At 42.8% G+C, this 20,178-nt stretch overlaps 1 protein-coding gene across 4 annotated transcripts; it reads right to left on the bottom strand.

The window, feature by feature from the left end:
- Positions 1–507: 507 nt before the first annotated feature.
- Positions 508–19,572, bottom strand: LOC119226201 (nipped-B-like protein). 4 transcript variants are annotated; one of them, XM_037483830.2, is made up of 47 exons: positions 19,191–19,572; positions 17,608–17,756; positions 16,990–17,155; positions 15,806–15,906; positions 15,022–15,130; positions 14,786–14,934; positions 14,100–14,218; positions 13,922–14,012; positions 13,282–13,809; positions 11,738–13,174; positions 11,476–11,580; positions 11,124–11,303; positions 10,865–10,936; positions 10,679–10,768; positions 10,495–10,595; positions 10,328–10,414; positions 9,985–10,204; positions 9,582–9,733; positions 9,420–9,500; positions 9,182–9,282; positions 8,956–9,082; positions 8,770–8,852; positions 8,511–8,643; positions 8,273–8,416; positions 8,100–8,186; positions 7,740–7,948; positions 7,557–7,659; positions 7,370–7,468; positions 7,050–7,196; positions 6,554–6,688; positions 6,352–6,450; positions 6,184–6,237; positions 5,960–6,068; positions 5,710–5,846; positions 5,243–5,383; positions 5,027–5,120; positions 4,545–4,699; positions 4,374–4,464; positions 4,071–4,244; positions 3,800–3,990; positions 3,556–3,663; positions 3,148–3,348; positions 2,878–3,024; positions 2,395–2,768; positions 2,103–2,277; positions 1,621–1,812; positions 508–1,519 (listed from the first exon to the last, which is right to left on the bottom strand). In XM_037483830.2, the coding sequence occupies exons 2-47, from the start codon at positions 17,669–17,671 to the stop codon at positions 1,166–1,168; spliced, it is 8,016 nt and encodes a 2,671-aa protein (XP_037339727.2). In that variant the 5' UTR covers positions 17,672–17,756; positions 19,191–19,572; the 3' UTR covers positions 508–1,165. The 4 variants fall into 4 exon arrangements, with proteins under 4 accessions (XP_037339727.2, XP_037339731.2, XP_037339728.2 ...); XM_037483834.2 differs by having other exon boundaries at positions 13,282–13,806; XM_037483831.2 differs by lacking the exon at positions 19,191–19,572 and adding an exon at positions 18,927–19,172.
- Positions 19,573–20,178: the final 606 nt, after the last annotated feature.

The following is a 20,178-nucleotide window of genomic DNA, read 5'->3' as shown; positions in this document are numbered from 1 at the left end:
TATATTAAATTGGCTTTAACATAGGTTCATAGTGCACGTTTAAATAAGTCGTGCCTGTTTTGTAGTTCACATAGGAATGGTTAATATGACACAAGTTGCTTGCAAGTAGTGTGTATTTAATAAAGCCTGTTCCACCAAAACGCAGGATTGAAGATGAAATATGAATTGTGTGCAGTATATCAACCAGTAGTAAATGTAAACAGTGGGAGACAGATTCAAGAGATTTTATAAAGATTTGTGCCAGTTGCTGCACATCCCCACAGTCAAATCACAACATGATGATCTTTTGGGTTTTTCTTGTTGAGGCAAACTTTGCAGAGTGAGTGGAGGTTTAATTAACCGCTTAAGAATATAATTTATTTCTTGAGTGAATAACCTCTAAAAGGTCCGGTCAGACGTTGAAATTACTTTCTTCGGTCACCCTAATATCTGGAATAAGAGTGCAGGCCAGAAGGATGAACCTGAGGACTAAATATTTTGAAGTGGATTAAAAAAGGTGCAAACAAGTAACAAAGACATAAGAAATATTTATTGCAGTATTTGTTCCACAAGAAGAGCGGGGAGGGAAGAGGTGGGAGTCACTTTTTTTCTTGGCCTGTGTCTAAAACATCAAAATCTATATTAAAAACAATATAACTTCCCCTGCATATAGGCACAGATACTGCACTGCTCTTAACATAAATAAATTATATCAAAGATACTCCATTACACAGCGTGGGAAAACAACAGAATGGTCAAAACAAAAAATAAAACCAAATTTAAAAAGTTGTTGGAGCTCAGATCAAGTGAATAAATCCATCTGATGCTAGTTTAAACTCCAAAAACACTTTATTAAGAACATCATCAATACACTAACTTCCAACATTCAGTTCATTTTTTACAGAATTATGTTCAGATATAAACATGTGTTTAGTTAAACTATTATACAGTGGGAGTAAAAATCAAACAACAAAGTTGCTGCACAACAGCGAAGGAACTCCCACATAATGTTTTCCAAAACATTTCCTTCTTGTGTTTTTTCGTGTGTTAAAACTTAAACATGTCTGTATTCAAACAGATCATTGTTCGCAATACTTTCCCTCCATCTGGTCCGTAAATTTAAAAAGGTTTCTCTCGGAAACACATTGGATCCACATAGATTTGAGTTATTTCAGTTGATTAACGCTTAGTCCCCGTCCTTGGCAGCGTATAGCGCCCGTAACGTCTCTGCCACTTTGGTCGTCAGCTTGTGTCCATTTGACAAAGATATTTTCTTGTAAATGATGTCTGACTCCTTGATGTTGTCAACCCAGGGAACCTTTTTGCGACCTTCCCGTTTCTTTACCTCGGTCCAGGAGCCAGAGTAAGATCCAGTCATCCAGTGTATACTGTAGCCAGTTTTGATCCTCTGGATGACCCTGGCAATCTGTGGTCTGTCTTTGTATTTGGGACACCAGATGGCAATGATGTCCATGGCCTTCACTCTCTCATTCATGTGACCCGTGTCCTCTGCGGACTCCACACCTTTTTTGGGTTTCCGCTGTGGGTAGAAGAGGCGTATGAAGCATAATATATCAGACATGTATTTTACTTCAGATGTAAAAATAGTAATCATCTTCATATTCATTTTAGAATTCCTACCACAGGAGCCTCTTCTTCCTCACTCTCCTCCTCATCTGTCTCCACGGGAACAGGTTCATTTTTAGTGTGGTTCTGGTTTGAAGATTTTGGGACCTTCAGCAGTGCAGTAATGGCTTTGTTTCTGGCATTCGCACTTGCTTCACCCGCCTCGTCCTCTTCGTCACGATCCAAGTGCTCCATCAGTACCTTGAACTGAGAGACAAAAAGCAGACACCTTCATTTTCCTAAAACTGAAATAGTTCATTCAAAAACTAGGTCTGCATATTAAGTATATCGATATAATGACATGAGACAAGCCATCATCTCAAGCGTTGTCTATAGCCACATTACTGATTCATAAAGAATCTCTTTGTTCAAATATTTCATGAAAGTACCCATTGTCAACACTGCGATATTGTCACAGTGTTGCGATAGCTGGTCAAAAATAGCATCATGTGGAATCATCGCTAAATTTTACTCAAAAAGAACAGCTGAATGCTTACATCCAAATATTGCTTCACAATATTCCTTTTGATCTCGATGCTGAGATCTGTGTTGTCGAGGTCCCTCTTCAGGTACTCCAGTGTCTGGCGAGGGTTGAAGTGCACCTTGGATTTCCTGTTCACTGCCTTGTCGTACACCTTGGCGGACTCCGTAGGGGAATATTTCTGGATTTTGCTGCAACGCAAACAAAAAGTTTGATGAGTTTGTGTTGTGTAAATCAGCAGCTTTGCTCAGAGTGGATGACAGATTTGAGGACTGCCTTTGTTGAGGTTTTTTTAACATGTGGTCTACCTGTCCGAGAAGCCGTACAGATTCTTTAGATGTTGTTTTAGAACCAGCAGCAGCAGAATTCCCTGTGACGCACTGGCAAAGTCCAGCAGAGGGTGGGGGTTTTCAGGCAGACGGTCCATCACCGAATCCTCGTCCTCGTCAACGTCGGAGTCAAAGAGTGCAGGTTTCTTTTGGCTGTGAACCACCTCCTCGCTCTCCTCGTCACTGCTGCTGGATGTGCTGCTGCTCTGCTCATTGTCCTCTTCATCATCATTTTCGGCATCATCGTCGTCTGAGCCATTTTTCCTTCTCTTCTTCTTCTTCTTCTTTTTCTTCTTCATCATCTTCATCATTGTTGTCTTCTTTTCCTTTTGTACGGATCCTTTCTGCAAAGACTGCAGAGACACGGACCAAATATAAAGCGCATATAGTACACAAGCTTTGCATCTCATAAAACCCAGGTTAATTAAAAGGCAAGATACACAAAATTAAACAGCTTCTCACCTCCTTGAAAGACTGGAGCAGGTTGCTACCAGATACAGACAGAGTAATATCCACATGGTGCATGATAAAAAGAGGCTCCTCCTGGGTCTGGTAGGGGAAGTAGGCCAAGTTGTCTGCTATGAACAGCAGCCTGTTCACCTCAGTTTTCTACAGGGGACAAAGTGTAAAATATCAATATAGAAATCAACCATCCTGTGAAGTTTGGATAATGGGTGGTGGCAGACAATCCAGCCTTTAGACCGACAAAGAGAAGCAGAAAGGGGAACTCACAGAGCTGTCGTCAAACAGGTTGAGCAGGGAAATGAGGAAAGCCCGCCTGTGTTGTCGATTCCCTCGGACCAGAGTGTAGAGATGAGAGCAGAGGGCAGAGTCCGCGTCATCGTGGCGAAAACCTCGAATCACTGCGCCTTTGGATCCATTTATTGCCTGTTGCACCTGATAAGACATCTTCAACCCTGCCACGGCCTTCATCTGTGAATTTTCAGAGACTTGTTAGTTTGTTGATGAAATTTAATCCTTCTAATATATAAGATCATTTTTTTGTGAAAGCATGGAGTATAGGTTTTATTTTAAAATTATTACAAATGTGAACTTCTGCCCAGAGATAATGTAAAAGCGAGTCATCTTTTATACACCGTATCACAAAGTCTGGTGATCAATAACCAGTCAGTTACTCACGTGGATGAAGCCAGAATATTTCTTGTCGATCTCTGCTAATTGTTGATCCGCCTTGTTCTTCATGGTTGGCTCAGGGTCTGTTCCCATGGCAATCAGGTAGGGCACACACTAGGAAAAAGAATAGTGAAATATATTTGAACAGCTTCTGCTGATGATGATGACGACGCATTAGAATCTCAAACAGTCTCGCGTGACAGAATGTTGAGTCTCGGGTGAGTATGCCGGAGTGAGATTGTAAACGTACCTGAACAGGGTGGATGAGGCCCTGGCTGAGAGTCAGTATGATGACACTCAGGGCAAAGTGACGAACTGTGGACTGTGAGTGGAAAAAGGACTCGAGCACCTGCTTCAGGTAAATCTGCATTATGGAGCTGCTCATGCCTGAAGAGATGTCCCCCATCTCCTTCAGATCTTCTTGCTTAGATTGATTCTTCCCTGAATAAAAAATGTGATCACACTCAAGCTGCTCCATACAACTCACATGCTGAACATATAAATGAATTTCTTAAACTTACATTCGCGATCGGCCACCTGCATTCGGGAGTCCTCCTCTGACAGGTATGTCTGCAGGTTTTTCAGTACCTGGATCTTTAGAGTGACTAAACTGGTTTCATCCGACAGCGTATTGTTATAAAGAACCTTCACATCCTGCACAAACATGACTTCTGGATGCATGATGAACTGGAAGCCTTGAGACAATGGGAATTAATTGAATACAGTTAATTCAGAGGAAACTAAATTCAAAGACATTATAAAAAACAAAAACAAGTACATGCAGTATAAATACTTATGTTAGTGTGAGATGAGTTGAACTATACCTAGACCCGTGAGGGCCTTGATCTGGACCTCTTCATCTTTGTGAGTGGTGAAGTACAACAGAAGCTCCAGCACTTTATCCTTGATGACAATCTAGGAGACACAGGGCGAGACAGACATCAAACCAGGTTCCATAACAGTGCATATAGTCCAAGCCGATTGCGGCCATTTACCTTGTTAGCACCCTTGAACTCCTCTTGGTCGAAATCAAAGTGTCGACAAAGAGCCCCTACGGTAAACAGTGCGCGCAGGAGAGTGGGTTTGTTTGCAGCCAGAGTCAAGCTGTTGGCGTCTTCCTGGTGCTGTGTCTTCAGTTTTGCCAGCGCTCCTATTGAATGATAGATGCCGGGCAGTGAGAGCAAACCTTTTTGTTCTTCTTGTTCTTATGGTGAACTAACAAGAATCCTGACTACACAACTGTGTTGGTTTGCATGTGAAACGAGGCAACGAGCATAACGGGCTTGAATAAGGATATCATAACCTTTAATGTGAAGTCAAATGAACAGGATAGAAATAACAAGCCACATTACAGATACTCAAATGGTTGGTGTACTTTAATTCCTTCTCCAGCCTTTGCAAAGGTATATACAAATTCTGGTATGCAAAAATGTATGTTACTGTTGAAGTGAACGTACAAATAGTACATTACACTTACCATAGTAGCGGTTGAAACAAGCCCAGACAAACTTGTAGTTGTGTGTGACCTTGTTGACAACAGCACCGAGGCAGCTTACAGAGTGCTGCACGACCTGAGAAGCAGACACAACAAACATGCTCATATCAAATCTGTCCGCTTCAAAAGGAGTAGTTACGTATCCACACTATGCATGGCTTTGGAGAGCCGTGTGTGAGCGCTGTAAACAACACTGACCGTCATGCCGTATTTGATAATGAGCTTCATCAGGTCTTCTTCTATGGTTGTGAGGAAATTCTCACTCGGTTGTTCCATCAGAGGCACCACCAGCTCCAAGATCTTCGCCACGTTACATATCACCACAAAGTCATTCTGAGTCTGTAAATGTCAACATAGAGAGTTGTTCAGTCCAAAGCAAAGCTGAGAAACGACTTTGGGAATTGCTCCATTCATTGTTTCCTGATAAATAGTGTGTCTCGGTCTTAATAATATGTCACCCATGGAGGCACCACTAGCACTGACTGACTGCTAGCATGTATTGAGAAGGGCCCTTTGGATGTTTCAATCGACAGACACCAGATTGCTCAATGGCTGGTGGCGTTCAGTTCTGTCATGTCGGCATCAGACTCAACATATGATTTTGTTTACTTTCACACAAGCAAAAGATAATGGACCAATACCGAACAAAATCACGCGATGCTTACGTTGCACTTGGTGGTCAAGTAGGGCTGCATGGTCATGGCATGTTTGACCATTAACTGTGCTCTGATCTTGGTGAACAGGTAGAGAGTGGTGATGCAGGCTACCAGACGACCCGAGTTCACCCCTTTCTCCTCACAGTCTGAAATGCAAAGGCAGAAAACGTCAACATTTCTTCAAAGTGTGTAAATGTACCAAAGCAACAATGCAGTACCAATTTTGTATCAAACAGGGTATTCCATTTATTTTAAATACCTGCGATAGACTCCTCATATTTCAGTATGTGTTCCACTAGATTGTCCACCAATTGAATGCAGGCCTTCTTGGCAGGTTTGTACGAAGCTTGCTCTTCTGACTTCAGTAGCTAAAATAAATGTCATACAAAAGTCCGGTAAAATGCCAGCAAAACTATTCACAGAGGAGTTATCAAAAAGACGAATAAGCTGATGGTGGGATATCAAACAAGTTAAACAACTCACATTTTGGAGAAGCTGCTCAAACCAATCGTAGCCTGTGTCTTTGCATGCGGAGACCTTGGATGAAATGAAAACATGACACGAGTCAGAGTATTACAATATCAAACACCAAATGTTTCTGATTTGAATGATGGCGCCCAATTGTTTGTCACATGGCCAGGCAGCACGCACCACATCCGTGATGTTCAGGATCTTCCGGGTCATGGCATTTTTGTCATGACTCGGCGTGGGAGTGAACCAGATTTTCTGGAACGTCTCATTGACCAGTTTCTGCATGCGAAAATGAGAAAGATGTTCATATAATAAAAGGGGTTTGTAAAACTATTTATAAAATTCCAGCTTGAGCAGCATACACATAAAAGTACACACAAACCTTAATCCCCTCTTCATCGTTGACTCTACGGATCATCCTGACACACATCTCGGTGATCTTATGGAAGTCCGGCAGCTCAAGGCATATATCCCTCAAGATCTTAATGACTCTCTTCCTCACACTGATACCTGTGTCCTGTTCAAAGAAAATGGGTACAAATATAGCTGAATTTAAACAAAAAATGTAAGCCTCAACTGCACTGTTAAATGGTTGCAGTTGCTCATTGGTTCTTTAGGTTGCAGTGTGGGAAAAGATGATTAAACCTCAAATGGCCTTTGGCACTTTCAAAATAGTGTTTTGTCAGAGTTTGCTTAAGTCGAAGGAAGCCCCCATTCAGTCCGTCTTATGATGGACGTTATCTCTTCTACGACCTGCTAAGACGCCACCTGATGTGACCAAATCAATTCAAACTGCTTCCGGAGAATTATTGGTGTACGATACAGAGGCTCATGATGAGGCGGTGAAACAGTGTAAAGATGGAAGCTTTAGAAATTACCAATATTCTTTCGATGAGCATGTCGTAGTACTGCTCAATGAGCTGCGGTCGACTGAGCACAAAGCGACCAAGGAGCTCCACAGCGGCCTCTCGCACGCTGGTGGAGTTATCCATGAGGCGACAGTGAACCCCACGCTGCATATCCAACTGCAAAGCAAACGGGAGAGATTATTTAGAGCAGAAAAATATTACTGAATGTTATGGCTGAAAGTGGGACTGTCACAAACTGGCACAATTGTCCAGCACTACCAGCCTAACACTCCATTCCAGGATCGTAGACCGCTGTCGATCCAGTGGCCTAAGCAAAGTGTAGGACTGACCCGAGCAAGAATACTTGGATCCACAGCTACTACTTCTGACAGACACTTCATGGCTTTAGTTCGGACTGCGATGGCACTCTCCCCCAGCACTCTCAGAATCTATACAAAAGAGACAGTAAGAGAAAAAAGTCAACTACAGCCAACATATAATCTCGTCCTGACGTTCATTTGAAACAAATCCTCCTACCTGTGATAAATAAATATCAAAGCTCTGTGAAAAGGGCCTCGTGGAGGCCAGATATCTGACGATCAGGCAGGAGTCCTCATAGGCTACGGTGTCAGAGTTTATACTGCAAGAAAAGTCAAGAGGACAGTTTAATGTCAGGACTGGTGAACAGCTGGATCAGCGACTGAGCAAAGTGGTATTTACCTGAAAGAACTCCAATCTGATGGTGACGTCTTCATGACCTTGCGGAGGAACTTCTTTCGCGTCTCGGCCCGCTGTACAATCTCCTCAGTTGAATCGACATCCATGGATTGGTGTCCGAAGTCCTCGTCGTCGTTTTGAGACTTCACTGCTTTGTCTGCCTCGGTGATAGTGTCCCTGAACCACTGAGCAATATAAAACTTCCTGGCAAACTAAATGAAACAAACGCATACACATGTCATGAAATATGCAGGAACTCTGTTGGAATCAGTCGGAGTTGAACATCTAGTCCGTAGGGTATCGTCAATGTGACCACGATCATTTCTGTGAATACAGATCATTGTATGAAAATGAAATGCTCACCACTAGAGACGGATCTGTCTCGATGTGCTCATGAATGTAGTCCAGCAAAGCCTTCTGAAGTTTTGGAATCTCATCACTGCCTTGAGTCTGTAACGAGATCATTACGTCAGGAGAATCTCAACCCAATTGTTTATTTAAATCCGTTCAAATCATTCCAGAATGATCAAGTCTACCTCTCTGAGGATGCGGTCGATTGCTTTTTGGTCCATGTTGCTACTGACGGCATCTTTACGCAGGCTAGAAGCGACAGTGCCGAGGTAGTCCAGCGATGCCACTCTGAGCGCCATTTCTGTATGCTTGTTACTGAACTGGTGCACCTGGAGTACGAGAAGTGGGGGGGGGGGGGGCAATGTCAATACCAACTGACTGATGTTTGACGATAAAACGTTGGAAGTGGGCGATGCTACTCACCAGCAGCCGGCCCAGTAAACTGAGCAGCAGTTCAGCTGCAGGCCACTCAGGCCGGTTGACCGCAGACAACAGGTCATGGACAAAGTTCTCAAACAGAGGCCTGTAGTCATCCTCTCCCTGCTTACTGCCACATCTGAAACACACACATTCAAATGTATTGTTAAAACATGCGTTTAAAAAAGAAAACATTACAACCTGTTCCACAATAGAAGAAGGTGTAGGGACCCTCTCTTTCACAGACTACAGACCAATTACTTACTTCTTGAGAAACACAGACAGGAAGTTCTGAGCTGTCCTCATGGCAGTTTCATAAGAGTTTGTGATAAAGACATCTTTATCCACCTAAAAGCAAAAAAGAAAGTACCAAACATGTACAAACATTTCTGAATAAAATACGTATGTTTATATAGATAAATAAGATTTAAAACAAACCCTCGGTAGTTACCTTCTTATTATGTTCACCTTCTGTGTCCCTCTCTGAGGGGAGGCGAACCACACACTGGATGAGCTGAAGAACCAGCGCTGTGACCATCTGTATATGCACAGGCTCCTCATCCGAATCATTGTTTAATCTGGGAAAGCACCAGGCACAAGTATCTCAAGTTTACTGAACAATGCACAAATAAAACTATCATTCATTCGTGGTATTTGAATGAGCAAGATGTAGTTACCTAAAGTTCCTAAGGCTGCGTTTGCTAGTAGGCAGTCTAGCTAAGGAGGTGAAGATCTCTTCAAGAATGAGCTGCCTGTGCTTCTCGTAACGAGAGAACACCTAAGGAAGAGGAAAACACAAAGCGCTAAATCAAAACGTAGCGACAGCAGTAAGATTTTTTTTTTTAAAAGCAATCTGAAGCAACAGCAAAATGGACAATGAGACAACTTAAAAATCGCATGTCATGGCAGACTTACTGCGGTCACAAGTGTGATGGCACATAACTGCAGTTCGCTGACATTCTCCACAAAGAAAGGTGTAATGCCCAGCGTGGACACCTGTAACGTGGGCACAGAATCAAAGGTTAAACAGACCACGGTTAAACTCTTTGATGGGTTTAAATTATGTCCGAGTCTCACCTGGAGAATAGTGGTGTCAGTGAGCAGCTGGATTTCCAGAAGCTCAGAAATATTGCTCACAATATCACAGACTTTGTCGTAGAGCATGACTACCACCTTCTGTTTGTGGGTGGAAATCTTTGCTCGCTTAGACTTTGAAGTATGCATGCCACCTTAGGTGAGGAAGATAAAAGGGACAGTGAAATAAAAGTAAGTGCAATGTAAAAATACCATAACAATATATCAATTATTTATTTGAAATAACGGTGCTACCCCATTTATAGCTTTCTTTTAAAAGAGTGCTGGGATTATTTGGATCAGCATGGATTGACTTTGTCAGCCTACTAATATGCAAAAACAGCTTGCTGAGCTCAAGATTTCTATAATAGTACAACTTAGAAGAATGCAATAAAACTGTGCTGACCTTTTCTGTAGACGGGGTCATACTGAGGGTATAGAGAATTTTGCAGATGGAACTTGGTGTACTGCAGCACCCTCTCGATCACATCTTCTATATAAACTGCCTTGGGCATGTGTGGAGATGTCATGATGTTGAGTGCGGTCAAACAGGCATCAGCAGACTTAGCAACCCGCTCCATGATGAGGTCACGCCACAAGCGCTCCTCGTCCATTGAATCATTTTCCTTCAAAACAGTGAAGTTTGGTGAGTTTCAGTTTATTCACAACACGGCTGAAGTATAGTGTACAGCACAAGTGCAGTTTATAGGACATAATGGAGATATGTGAAATTCCAGCTGGCAACTTACATGATTCATTAGTGTAGAAAGTTTGACGCTGTCCTGAATGTTCTTCTCGAGGATATTCAACATTTTCACTAGTTTCTTTGTCGAGCACTGAGGATCAAAGTAACCAATGGTTATTTTCAAAGCAATACAGTCTTTAAATATTACCTGTGAACCTCAGTTCACCGTACCTTATTAAAGATGCACATTGCTTTTATCTTAGCAGAGTCGTTGCCCAGCTCGTTCAACTGGTGCTTTCCAAGTAAGAGCTCCTCCGGTATCTCATCATCATCTGTTTGAGGTCACAGTTACAATATTGACGTTGTTCCAACAAGTGCCAGTGGGTTTGGAAGCTGCGGATCTCTGGATGTTTACCTGCAGCGGCGAGGTCTACGTCCTCGAGGCTCTCGATAATGTTGTCCATGCTGGCCGTGAATCTCTTGAATGTGGAGGAGTCCAACTTTTCTGTTACACCAATGTAAACACAAAAGATTAATACAAATACGCAGTATTAAAAACACATTATCATTATAAAATAATTCAAAGCAGTAATATAAATACCCTCAAGTGTCAGCTTGGAATCGTACACTTTCTTGTTTTTTTGTTTCTCCTTTTTCTTCAATTTTCTGGCAACTGAGAAAAGAAAAAAAAGGTTGCGTTAACCGTGTCGTCCACAGCGGCAACGTACCGCATCACACATTTAACAGAGAAAGACTGAGGTTCAAAAGGTTCGATAAAAGAAGTTTTTGAGATTAATCAAAAAACAAAAACTCTCCTGCCCTCATATAGTGCATTGTTTTCTCCTGCAATAAAAACTCACTGTCGCGCAAGCTCGGTGCTGGAGAGTCTTGGTCTGAACCCTCTGGACTCTTTTCGCAGTGACCACTGCCGGACCCCCGGCGAGCTGCTTGTGATCCTCCGCTTCGGTGCGGCCCGGAGACCTTCCTCTCTTCGTGTTTCCAGGACTTGTCGTGATCTTTCTTGTACCGTTTCTTTGGAGCTGAAATCACAACAGAAAAAGGACAAGTCAGAAAATATCAGGTTCTTTAAGGAGCAATAATTGCTTTAATAAATAGAATATTAATTATTTACAGTTAGATATTGGCGGATCAAGGACTCCTGCATAGCAAAACAACATTCCGTCAAAAGTGGAAATTTGATTTAATACTCACACTCATTGTCGGAGTTATTGTCATCGTCTTCAGAGTCATCGCTGTCTTCCTCCAACTCGACATACTTGGTTTTCTTACTGATCACACTGTGCTTTCGCTTGTTTTCTGGAAGCACAGGAAGAAAGTTGGTATTCAACACAAAATAATCTATACTTCAAGAGGTGATGCAAGAAACAGTGGTTTAAGGTAAACAAACATCCAGAAGCCATAGCACACTAGTCAATGCCCTGGAGTTTTACGTGCATATCTAAAAAAATCATACCTCTCCCTGATTTGTCGAGGGATCTGGAGCTGTTTGCATTCCTGCCTTCCTTAATGATCCTTTTTACCTCGTCGAGATTGAGTTTGTTGAGCACGACGACGGGCTTAGCGCCTTTGTTCAAGTCCTTTATCAAAGACAACCTCTCCAGCCGGACCAGGGGTTCGGTCCAGCTCTCAATCAGTTTGTCTGGAAGTTGGAGCTCTTTCACATCCCGTTTTAATTTTGGAATCACAAAGTTTTTCAGACTTCCCGACTTGCCACCCAGCAGATATGAGGGGAATTCACAACGTTTTGTCTCCGAAGGCTGCTGCTTGTTGTTTCCAGCTTGGCAGCTGGTGCTGCCATCCCCACTTTTCCGGTCCTTCTTATTCTGTGCGTTTTGAAGGCCGGAACTCTCGGTCTTCTGCCGACCATTAAGGTCGGTGGATTTTCCACCATCGTCTTGCTTCACTCTCGGGCTGTCAGGCTTCGTAGGCCTGTCAGGAGAGGATCTGCTGCAGTTCTCCCTTGACGTCTTGTGCTTCCTGTCTTTGTCCCGATCTCTTGTTTTGTTTTTCTCTTGTTTTTCTTTATCTCCATCTCGAACTTTTTCCCTGTTCTTATCTCTATCTCCAATCTTGTCCTTATCTTTATCATTGTCTCGATCTTTGTCCTTAACCCGATCCCTCTCTTTCTCTCTGTCCTTATCCCGATCCTTCTCTTTCTCTCTGTCCTTATCCCTGTCATCTCTATCCACAACTTTGTCTTTATCTCGGTCTTTAACCCTGTCTCTCTCTTTCTCCTTGTTCTTATCTCTCTCTCCAACTTTGTCTCTCTCTCGGTCCCTGGCTTTGCCTTCTCCATGTTTGGAATTGCGCTCTGCCTTGCTTGCGTTTTTCGGAGTTTCGGGGATACCGATATGGGATCGGTGAATGTTGTGGTTCTTTTCCTCTTTGGTGCGCAGGTCTGAGTGCTTGTCATGTTTCTGACGTGGTGTGTCTAGCCGTCGGTCATCAGAGTGTTTCTTGCCACTGGCGGTTTTGCAGTCATGCTTGTGTTTGGATTCGCTTTGTTTATCCGGCTTCTGTTTCGGGGCTTCTGGTTGCCTGTCCGAGCAAGACTTCCTTGGGTTGTCTGCATTCTGTTTGATGATCCCAGGTCTGTTTGCTGCAACTTTGTCTACCTTTCCGTCGGTCTTTGTCTTTATGTGCCGCAGGTGGTCCTCACAAAACGTCTGCGCTTCCAGGACCACCACAGGCTGCCCCTTGATTCTTCCAGCTTGCTGCAGATCAATACTGACCATCAAGGCTGGTCGACTGGCCCCGTTACTTGCAGAAATTGTCTTCTTGGATCTCATCTTGTTATCAGTGTTGCCTCCTTGTACTGTAGGCCCGTCCCCTGAATCGACTCCAGGTTCCTGAGGATACGTGTCTTGCTTCCGTTTCTTCAGTGGCTTATCTGCAATAAAAAAAATATTTAGCTTGGATCTTCTTGAAGTACAGAGAAACCTAGGTTAATGAAACATTTTTTTTAAAAGGCACCGGGCAAAGGCAGACACACAATACCTTTATCCTGGACTTCTTTAGACCATCTCTCTTTTTCACTGGCCGACTCCCGTTCTATTCTCTCGATCTCTGCCAGTGTGTCTATCTCAGCATCATCAAACAGAACCCCACTGACGAGTCCAGACTCCTTGCTATTGGGCCGAACAGGAACTGGCTTACAGTTCACCTGTTCCTCGGCCCCGAACCTGTTTGACAGGTCCTGGGCGGTCCTTGACATCAGAGTACTATTATTATTTGTCAAATCAGTTTCATGTTCTGAATCAACAAGGGGCCTCTGAGGCAGCTCTCCAGATTGATCTGAGTCGGAAAGTTTGACCCGCGACAGTTTAATGGTCAGCCTGGCGGACTCTTTTGCTGGAGAACTAACAATGCCATACGAGGCATTTTTGTCTGTCAGCTCATTTTCTTCTTTACTCCTTTCTTTCTGCTTTTTTTTGCGGTCAGCAGAGGTAAGGTGCAAGTCAGGGGCTGCAACTGGTGGCATATCAGGTGGAGGGGACTGCATGATAAGGGGAGGCCTGGACCCTGCTTAAACACAAATAAATCTCTTTAGTCTTTGCAAATAATGAACTGAACAATGGTGCATTCATTTTGAGTGCACCAAATTAAGATGAATGGGCTTGTTGCTAATGTAGCATACTTTTTGCGGTCTCTTCACTCCCAGCAGGGGAACACAAAGACTCGGGTGATTTAACTGGAAACGTGGCAGCCCTCATGGAGGGGTCGTTCTCCTGTTGGAACACAAGAGATGTATCATCCAGTTAAACAGTCAGCATCTGCAGAGGTCTGGTTCAGGATATCTTGATCGTCTGCATTACCTCATCTCCCAGCCTGTGAGCCATGTTGATGTAGTCTTCATCTGAGCCTAGCCCCGCATTATGATTGGATGAAGTATTTGATAGCTGACCCGAGACCTTGTCATCATGGATATTTCTAACTAAAAGAGAGATCAAAATAAAATATCCTGTTAATTTATTTGTGACGTGCAATGCCTAACGTCTCCCTAAGAGATAGAAAGATTTTTTTATTTTACACCATAACAGACACAAACAGCCGTTATTGTACCATGTCACGGTATGGAAGTCTTAGGTTATCAACTGACTATTGCCACAGCATATCTAAAACACCATACAGGCGGTAGCTTTCTAAAATGAAAAAAAAAAAATAGTGTGAGGAACTTAAGCGAATAGCTGAAGGTTGATGTTCTGTGAACAAACAAAGTGTGATCCGCCTTAAAGCCACACCTTGAATGTGTACTGTACTGCATGTAGTCTATTTACGCAGAATGATTTAACAACAAACAATTCCAGATTGTAAATCCAAATGGAATGCATGCAATAATCTCTCCATAGTAATTTTCGTTAAAAATTGTCCATGTTCTGGTTTTCCACCAGTATAAATGCACACAAAATGACAACTCAACAACTCAAGTTTAATCACCATAATCAATAGTTTGCTATTCACTGATCCTGACACAAAGGTGTTTTCGTGATGATGTACTCACCCTGCTGTGTCTGTTGGTGCTGAGAGTAACTGGGGGGATTGTACTGCATGTAATCTGCAGGACTCTGAGGGGTATAGGGACTGGGTATAGGGCTGTTCTGCTGGGGTAAGAACCGAGCACCTGATCCAGACTGTGGGGAGGCAAAACATCTGTGAAGAAGGTAGAAGTGGTTTTAGTAAGAATACAACGCTTCTACATTTTCATCATCTGGCTGTAATAAACTGGCCCTGCCTTACCCAGAGGGGCTTTGGGGGACTGTGGTTTGCTGATAGTTTGATCCTGGGCTCCCATGCACCTGATTCTGAGAGATTTTATACTGTTGCAACATTGGCTGCTGCATAACACCTAAGAGGTAAGGACACAACAATCCACAATTAAGGTTATACAAACAAGCAGAACACACACACAAACTCACGACTGAAACTTTACTAAGTCTCCTCAAATATAGACTGGACATTCATAGTGTAGCATTGGCACGGCTCAAGACAACGATCTGGGGATTATGTGGCCGGGCCCCAAAGACTCTCATGCAATCGTTTCAGAATTTCTTCATTTTCCGGGATGTTTTGTAGATTTCAAGCTCGAGGAGGTTGGAAGGCAATATATATTTCTAAAAATATAGTGTCCAATAGCAGAGCACACCATTACACTTCTATGCTATATTAGCGACTTGTATTGTAAAAGTATGCATATGCTTTTTAGTTATTTTAACACTGAAAAAAAGAACAAGTCTTGAACAGTTTAAAGGAAAAATATTGAAGCCTTTGTGTAAATTAGAGATACCATTTAATTCAGGTATAGTAAAAATAATGTTATAAGTTAAACCTGTGTTTTACAGTTTGAAAAGGTCTGCTGTGAAGACGTTCTATTCAACTTTTCATTTTTTGCATGACCCAGGAAATACTCAGGGGAAAATATAGTTGCAGTGAAAACCAGGACAACGACCAGGAAAGAGCATGCAAGAAATCATCCCTACGACACCCAGCCCCCCACCCCCAAAAATGTACTGAATTGGCATACTTTTGTCCCTGAAGATTTTGGGGTTCAAGGACAGCAGAGTTTGTAGAAGCATTGGCATATCACCCTCGGGTTCATCGTTCCCCAAGTTGTCCTTCAACTCTCTAGAAAGCAAGCAAAAGAACAGTCCAGTCATACTCCAGGCAATAGTCCTCTGAGCCTAAATGCACTTTTGACCAATGCATCCCAATTCCTTCCAGTCAGTTACCATTTTCAGTGTAGTTCAGAATAGCCCTGTATGATTCTGACAACTAAGAAAACGATCTGACCATTCTGTTATGGCAGTGAGTGTAATGTGATCATTGCAATTGAACCGTCACTCGTGTGGCAGCTGCAACTACCAGCCGCACCATAAACCAGGCATATCGAAGGGGCTGTTTTTCAGATCTTTCAACACTTTTTTTGGCGTAATTTACGTATCTAGATTAAGGGTGAAATTGAATTACGATTACAGTTGAGGTAAATTGTTCACAGCATTCTTGTTCCAACATCCTCTTGCAGTCAACCATCTTCCTGGCAAAAGACCGAGCTGCTGCTGCATCACACCTGTCTAGTTGATGGGCCTGGATAATTGGACTGTGCCATTCTACTACAGCCAGAGGGGTGTTCTCGGGGGCCCCATCCTCTCCACCACATTGGTTTAAGAGGTGGAATGTCACCTCTATAATTAACTATGGACCGTGCAGGACATCACATATAATTCTACAGATAGCAAAGGAGGGGGCAGTGTCTCTTTGTGTTAAAGAACTATCTTGCTTTAATGCTCGATTTAGTTAAGTTGTGCCATAGCGTTTCTGCTCAGTTATTCTAAATGATCCCTTTCGCTTGATTTTGTGACCCATTTTAAATTTGCGTTTAGACTATGGTTGAATAAAATTTGTATTCTTTCCACCTTCATCTGCTCTCCTAGTTCTTTGCGTACCCTAGTCCTTCACATACTACAAATACATGTAAAACTCCTGAAAGAAGGACGGGAACTAACACATAAATGTTCTGTCTTTTTAAACAGCACATTTCCGCTAACACTATAAACAACAAATGTAGCTTAACACTGATTTCTTCTCTTCTTCTTCGCAAAACACATTTTAAGTTTTCACACACCATTATAAATACAGTGTAATAGCTTCTCTCGAGCGTAGCTGAAGAATTTTAATAAAGCTGTTGAAAGTACAGCGAGTGGTACTTACATGTGTTCGGAGGAGACTTGGTTAAGGCTATGTGCCAGTTGAGTCACCAGATTTTCGTCCCGACACACCAGCAGGTTGCTGACCTCTTCAGAGATCCTTCCATTGTAGAGCAGACTCTTCGCAGTGGTGGCAGGGAGAGGAGACGGCAAGGGCAGCTGGTTCAACACTAAAAAGGACGGTGATGGACAAACAAAATAGGTTGGGTGGGAAATAAGAGGGAAGTAGGAAAGGAAAAGAAAACTGTTTGGGGAAAGGACATGTACATGTATTTTACAGCACAAATATTTGTGTATGTGAAAATGTATAACTATCTTTTTTTGGTGGTAATGCCAAATGCAACAGAGTTTTTTAGACAATGTATATTTTGGATATCCACCCAGGTCTATGAGACTCAATGTACATCATGTGAACAAGATACATTTTAAATGGTATCTTTACACTAAAGCCGAGTAGTGAGAAGCCAGCATACTTCACATTATAGTAAAGCTCTAAAAGACTACTTAAGATACAGCATTTCATTATTTGCGCATTCTTTAAACTTACCACAAAAGCACTAGAACTTGAATTTAAAGTTTAGGCTGTGTGAACAGCATTAGAGAGAGATGATGTTGCACTTACAGTCTGTCAGGCTAGCAATTCCAGCAAGAGTAGTGATGGGAACATGAGGCATATCACCATTCATGCTGAAGATGAGGTCAAAAGGTCGTGGCAATGCACAGGCTGCTCAATATCACCAATCTCTTCCTATTTCTCACATCTCCAAAATGCTGCAGAAACAAAACAAAAAAGTAGCAAAAGACCCTTTTAGAGAATGTTAACCATTTTAAAAAAATGGATGTCATTACATGCAGCATTGTTCATGGCAGGATTCTAAGTATTAAGAAAAAGCCAGTTGTTTTCCATGTAACTACATTGTGCTTCTTGTGGGATGGGGATACAGAGTAGTGTCAGCTCATGAGTGTGCATTATTACACTGCCAACATAACTGCACCTCAGACGTAGACAGTTTATACAGATGTTAAGTGGAAGTCTATTTTCCGACAATGAGTGTTTCCTTCTTGTTAATAAAACGTAGGAGCACCCTTGGTGGCTAGGCTTATGGATAATGCTTGGTTTAGGTTTATTTACGGCTAAACACCGGCCTTGCAGCGAGCCTGGGAATGCTCTTACAAGTTATTGATACAAATCAGCTCCTGGTGCCCCAACCATCTTGTTTCCTTAAAGGTTATACGTCCACAGCTTCCCTGTATGCATTTTTAGCCTGGCTGTTGCAACCTGCTAAACTCGAACGTCCAAATGTGGCAGAGACGTAAGGTTACTAAAGACAATACTAGCTCTCAAAAGGAGCGGAGAACGTCGTGCATTGCAAATAGACTCGAGTAGTGACGAACCTAGCTAGCTTTTTTTTGTTGTTGATAGAATAGAGATAAAAAGTTGCAACGTTTCTGTGTTTCTCTCTGTCTGTGTACGTATATCCAACCCTAAAGTCAGCATAGTTGATGTAACATCCGTAGCCGAAACACACAAGCAAAATGCAATTCACAAAACATTGCAGTTAAAGCTCAAATTATTTCTTTTGTTACAATGTCAGCTAAGGTTTCCGGGGCTGTCCAATAGAAGATACATTAGCGTTAGCTTACACCAGATGGGACTTTGCCATTATTCGTGTATTAGTACCTTGGTGCTTTACAGACCTGACAAGACGACGAGTAGCATAACGACGTCTGTGCCTAAAAGTGCCTAAAATGAACTCAGGGATAGCCGGATAGCAACAACTGGCGAGGTAGTTAGCTAACGTATGCTAACTGGCAAGGTAACGTTACAGTAACTTGCCGAACGTTAAGCTAGCATCACCGGGAGTGATTGTACCAGAGTTAGCCTACTTTATGTCGCTTTTTTTTCATCGCATAGGTCGTGTGTGGGGTTTAGATGTTCACCTCACACTTCCTATGGCCTCCATCCACGCATCACCAGCTCACAAAGTGGACCTCGGACTTGCCTTAGGAAGCGCAACCCCGACCCGTCGCCAGGGAGGCAGGGGTACAAAGCGAAGACCCCATCACAAATCAGAAATATCGCCCCGGCCGATCCTGTTAACGGTTCCCAACGGCCGCCCGGTGGGTCTGACAAACCGGAAACACCCAGGGAGCTGGACAATTTGCCTGAATGCAGGTTGTTATAGTCGAATCCGGCTTATTTACCTTTGGATGTGATGAGAAAGAGAAGTGGTTGTGTTTAAAGGAGGAGGGGGGAGGAGCAGGAGCAGGATGGCAGCTGGAGACGAGTCTCTGGCTCCCTCTCCGTCCCACTGTTCAAACAGCTCCTCCGAGCACTAGCTTACACAACGGCGGTGATCCCCGTCGAGGGGACTGGGGGGTGCTTCCTTCTCTCTCACGGCGAACATGTCTGCCGGGATGGGAAGAGCATCCCCTCACAACCGGCCTTATCGGGGCGACTGTTTATCGGAAGCTGGTGGAAATGGTTTGCGGGTACCGGTTGATTTTTAATAACATTCGAGCAACAGAGGGGGAGAAAACGGGGTGCACATTGTCTATCCACCGCCTACCCCTCTATCTCTCTTTCAAAATGACGACCGGAAGAACCGGTGAAGGGAATGTGAATAACTCCCTCACCCGGCGAGGAGCCGCGGCTCATTAACGTCGTTGTCCATTGACACCAACAATGTGGACAACAAGAGCCAGCGAGTGATGGTGTTCTTTTTGGTCACATTTCAAATGTATAGAAAATAATTAAGTCCAGTAATGATAAACACATTTACTCATTTTCGTGTTTGGAATCATTTGTCTACTTATATTTATAATAAAGGGAGCATTTACTTCATCATTTTTTTTACTGATCATCTGCCATTCATTCACCTGAGACATGACTTTTGTACTTGACACACGAATAAACACATGAACAATAATAAATCAGTTTTCACTCCCCACTATTACCCAAAGTTGCAAAAGTGTCCTCCGCATGGTGCCAACCTTCTTTTGTTGGGATCCATGTAGAGTGAAATGTGCCATGTGACGTGTTAAACATTAAGAATATTAATAATTTCCATAGAATTGAATAGGTAACACAGCTAAACAGTTTAACACTACCATCTTCTTTTGGCATGACCACATATTCTGATAGTATTGTCTGTATCTGCTGCTCTGTAATCTAATTTAAAACAACAAAGTA

This window comes from Pungitius pungitius, chromosome 18, assembly GCF_949316345.1.
Source record: "Pungitius pungitius chromosome 18, fPunPun2.1, whole genome shotgun sequence".
NCBI classification, from domain to species: Eukaryota; Metazoa; Chordata; class Actinopteri; order Perciformes; family Gasterosteidae; genus Pungitius; species Pungitius pungitius.
This window is presented reverse-complemented; position numbering and strand designations above follow the sequence as displayed.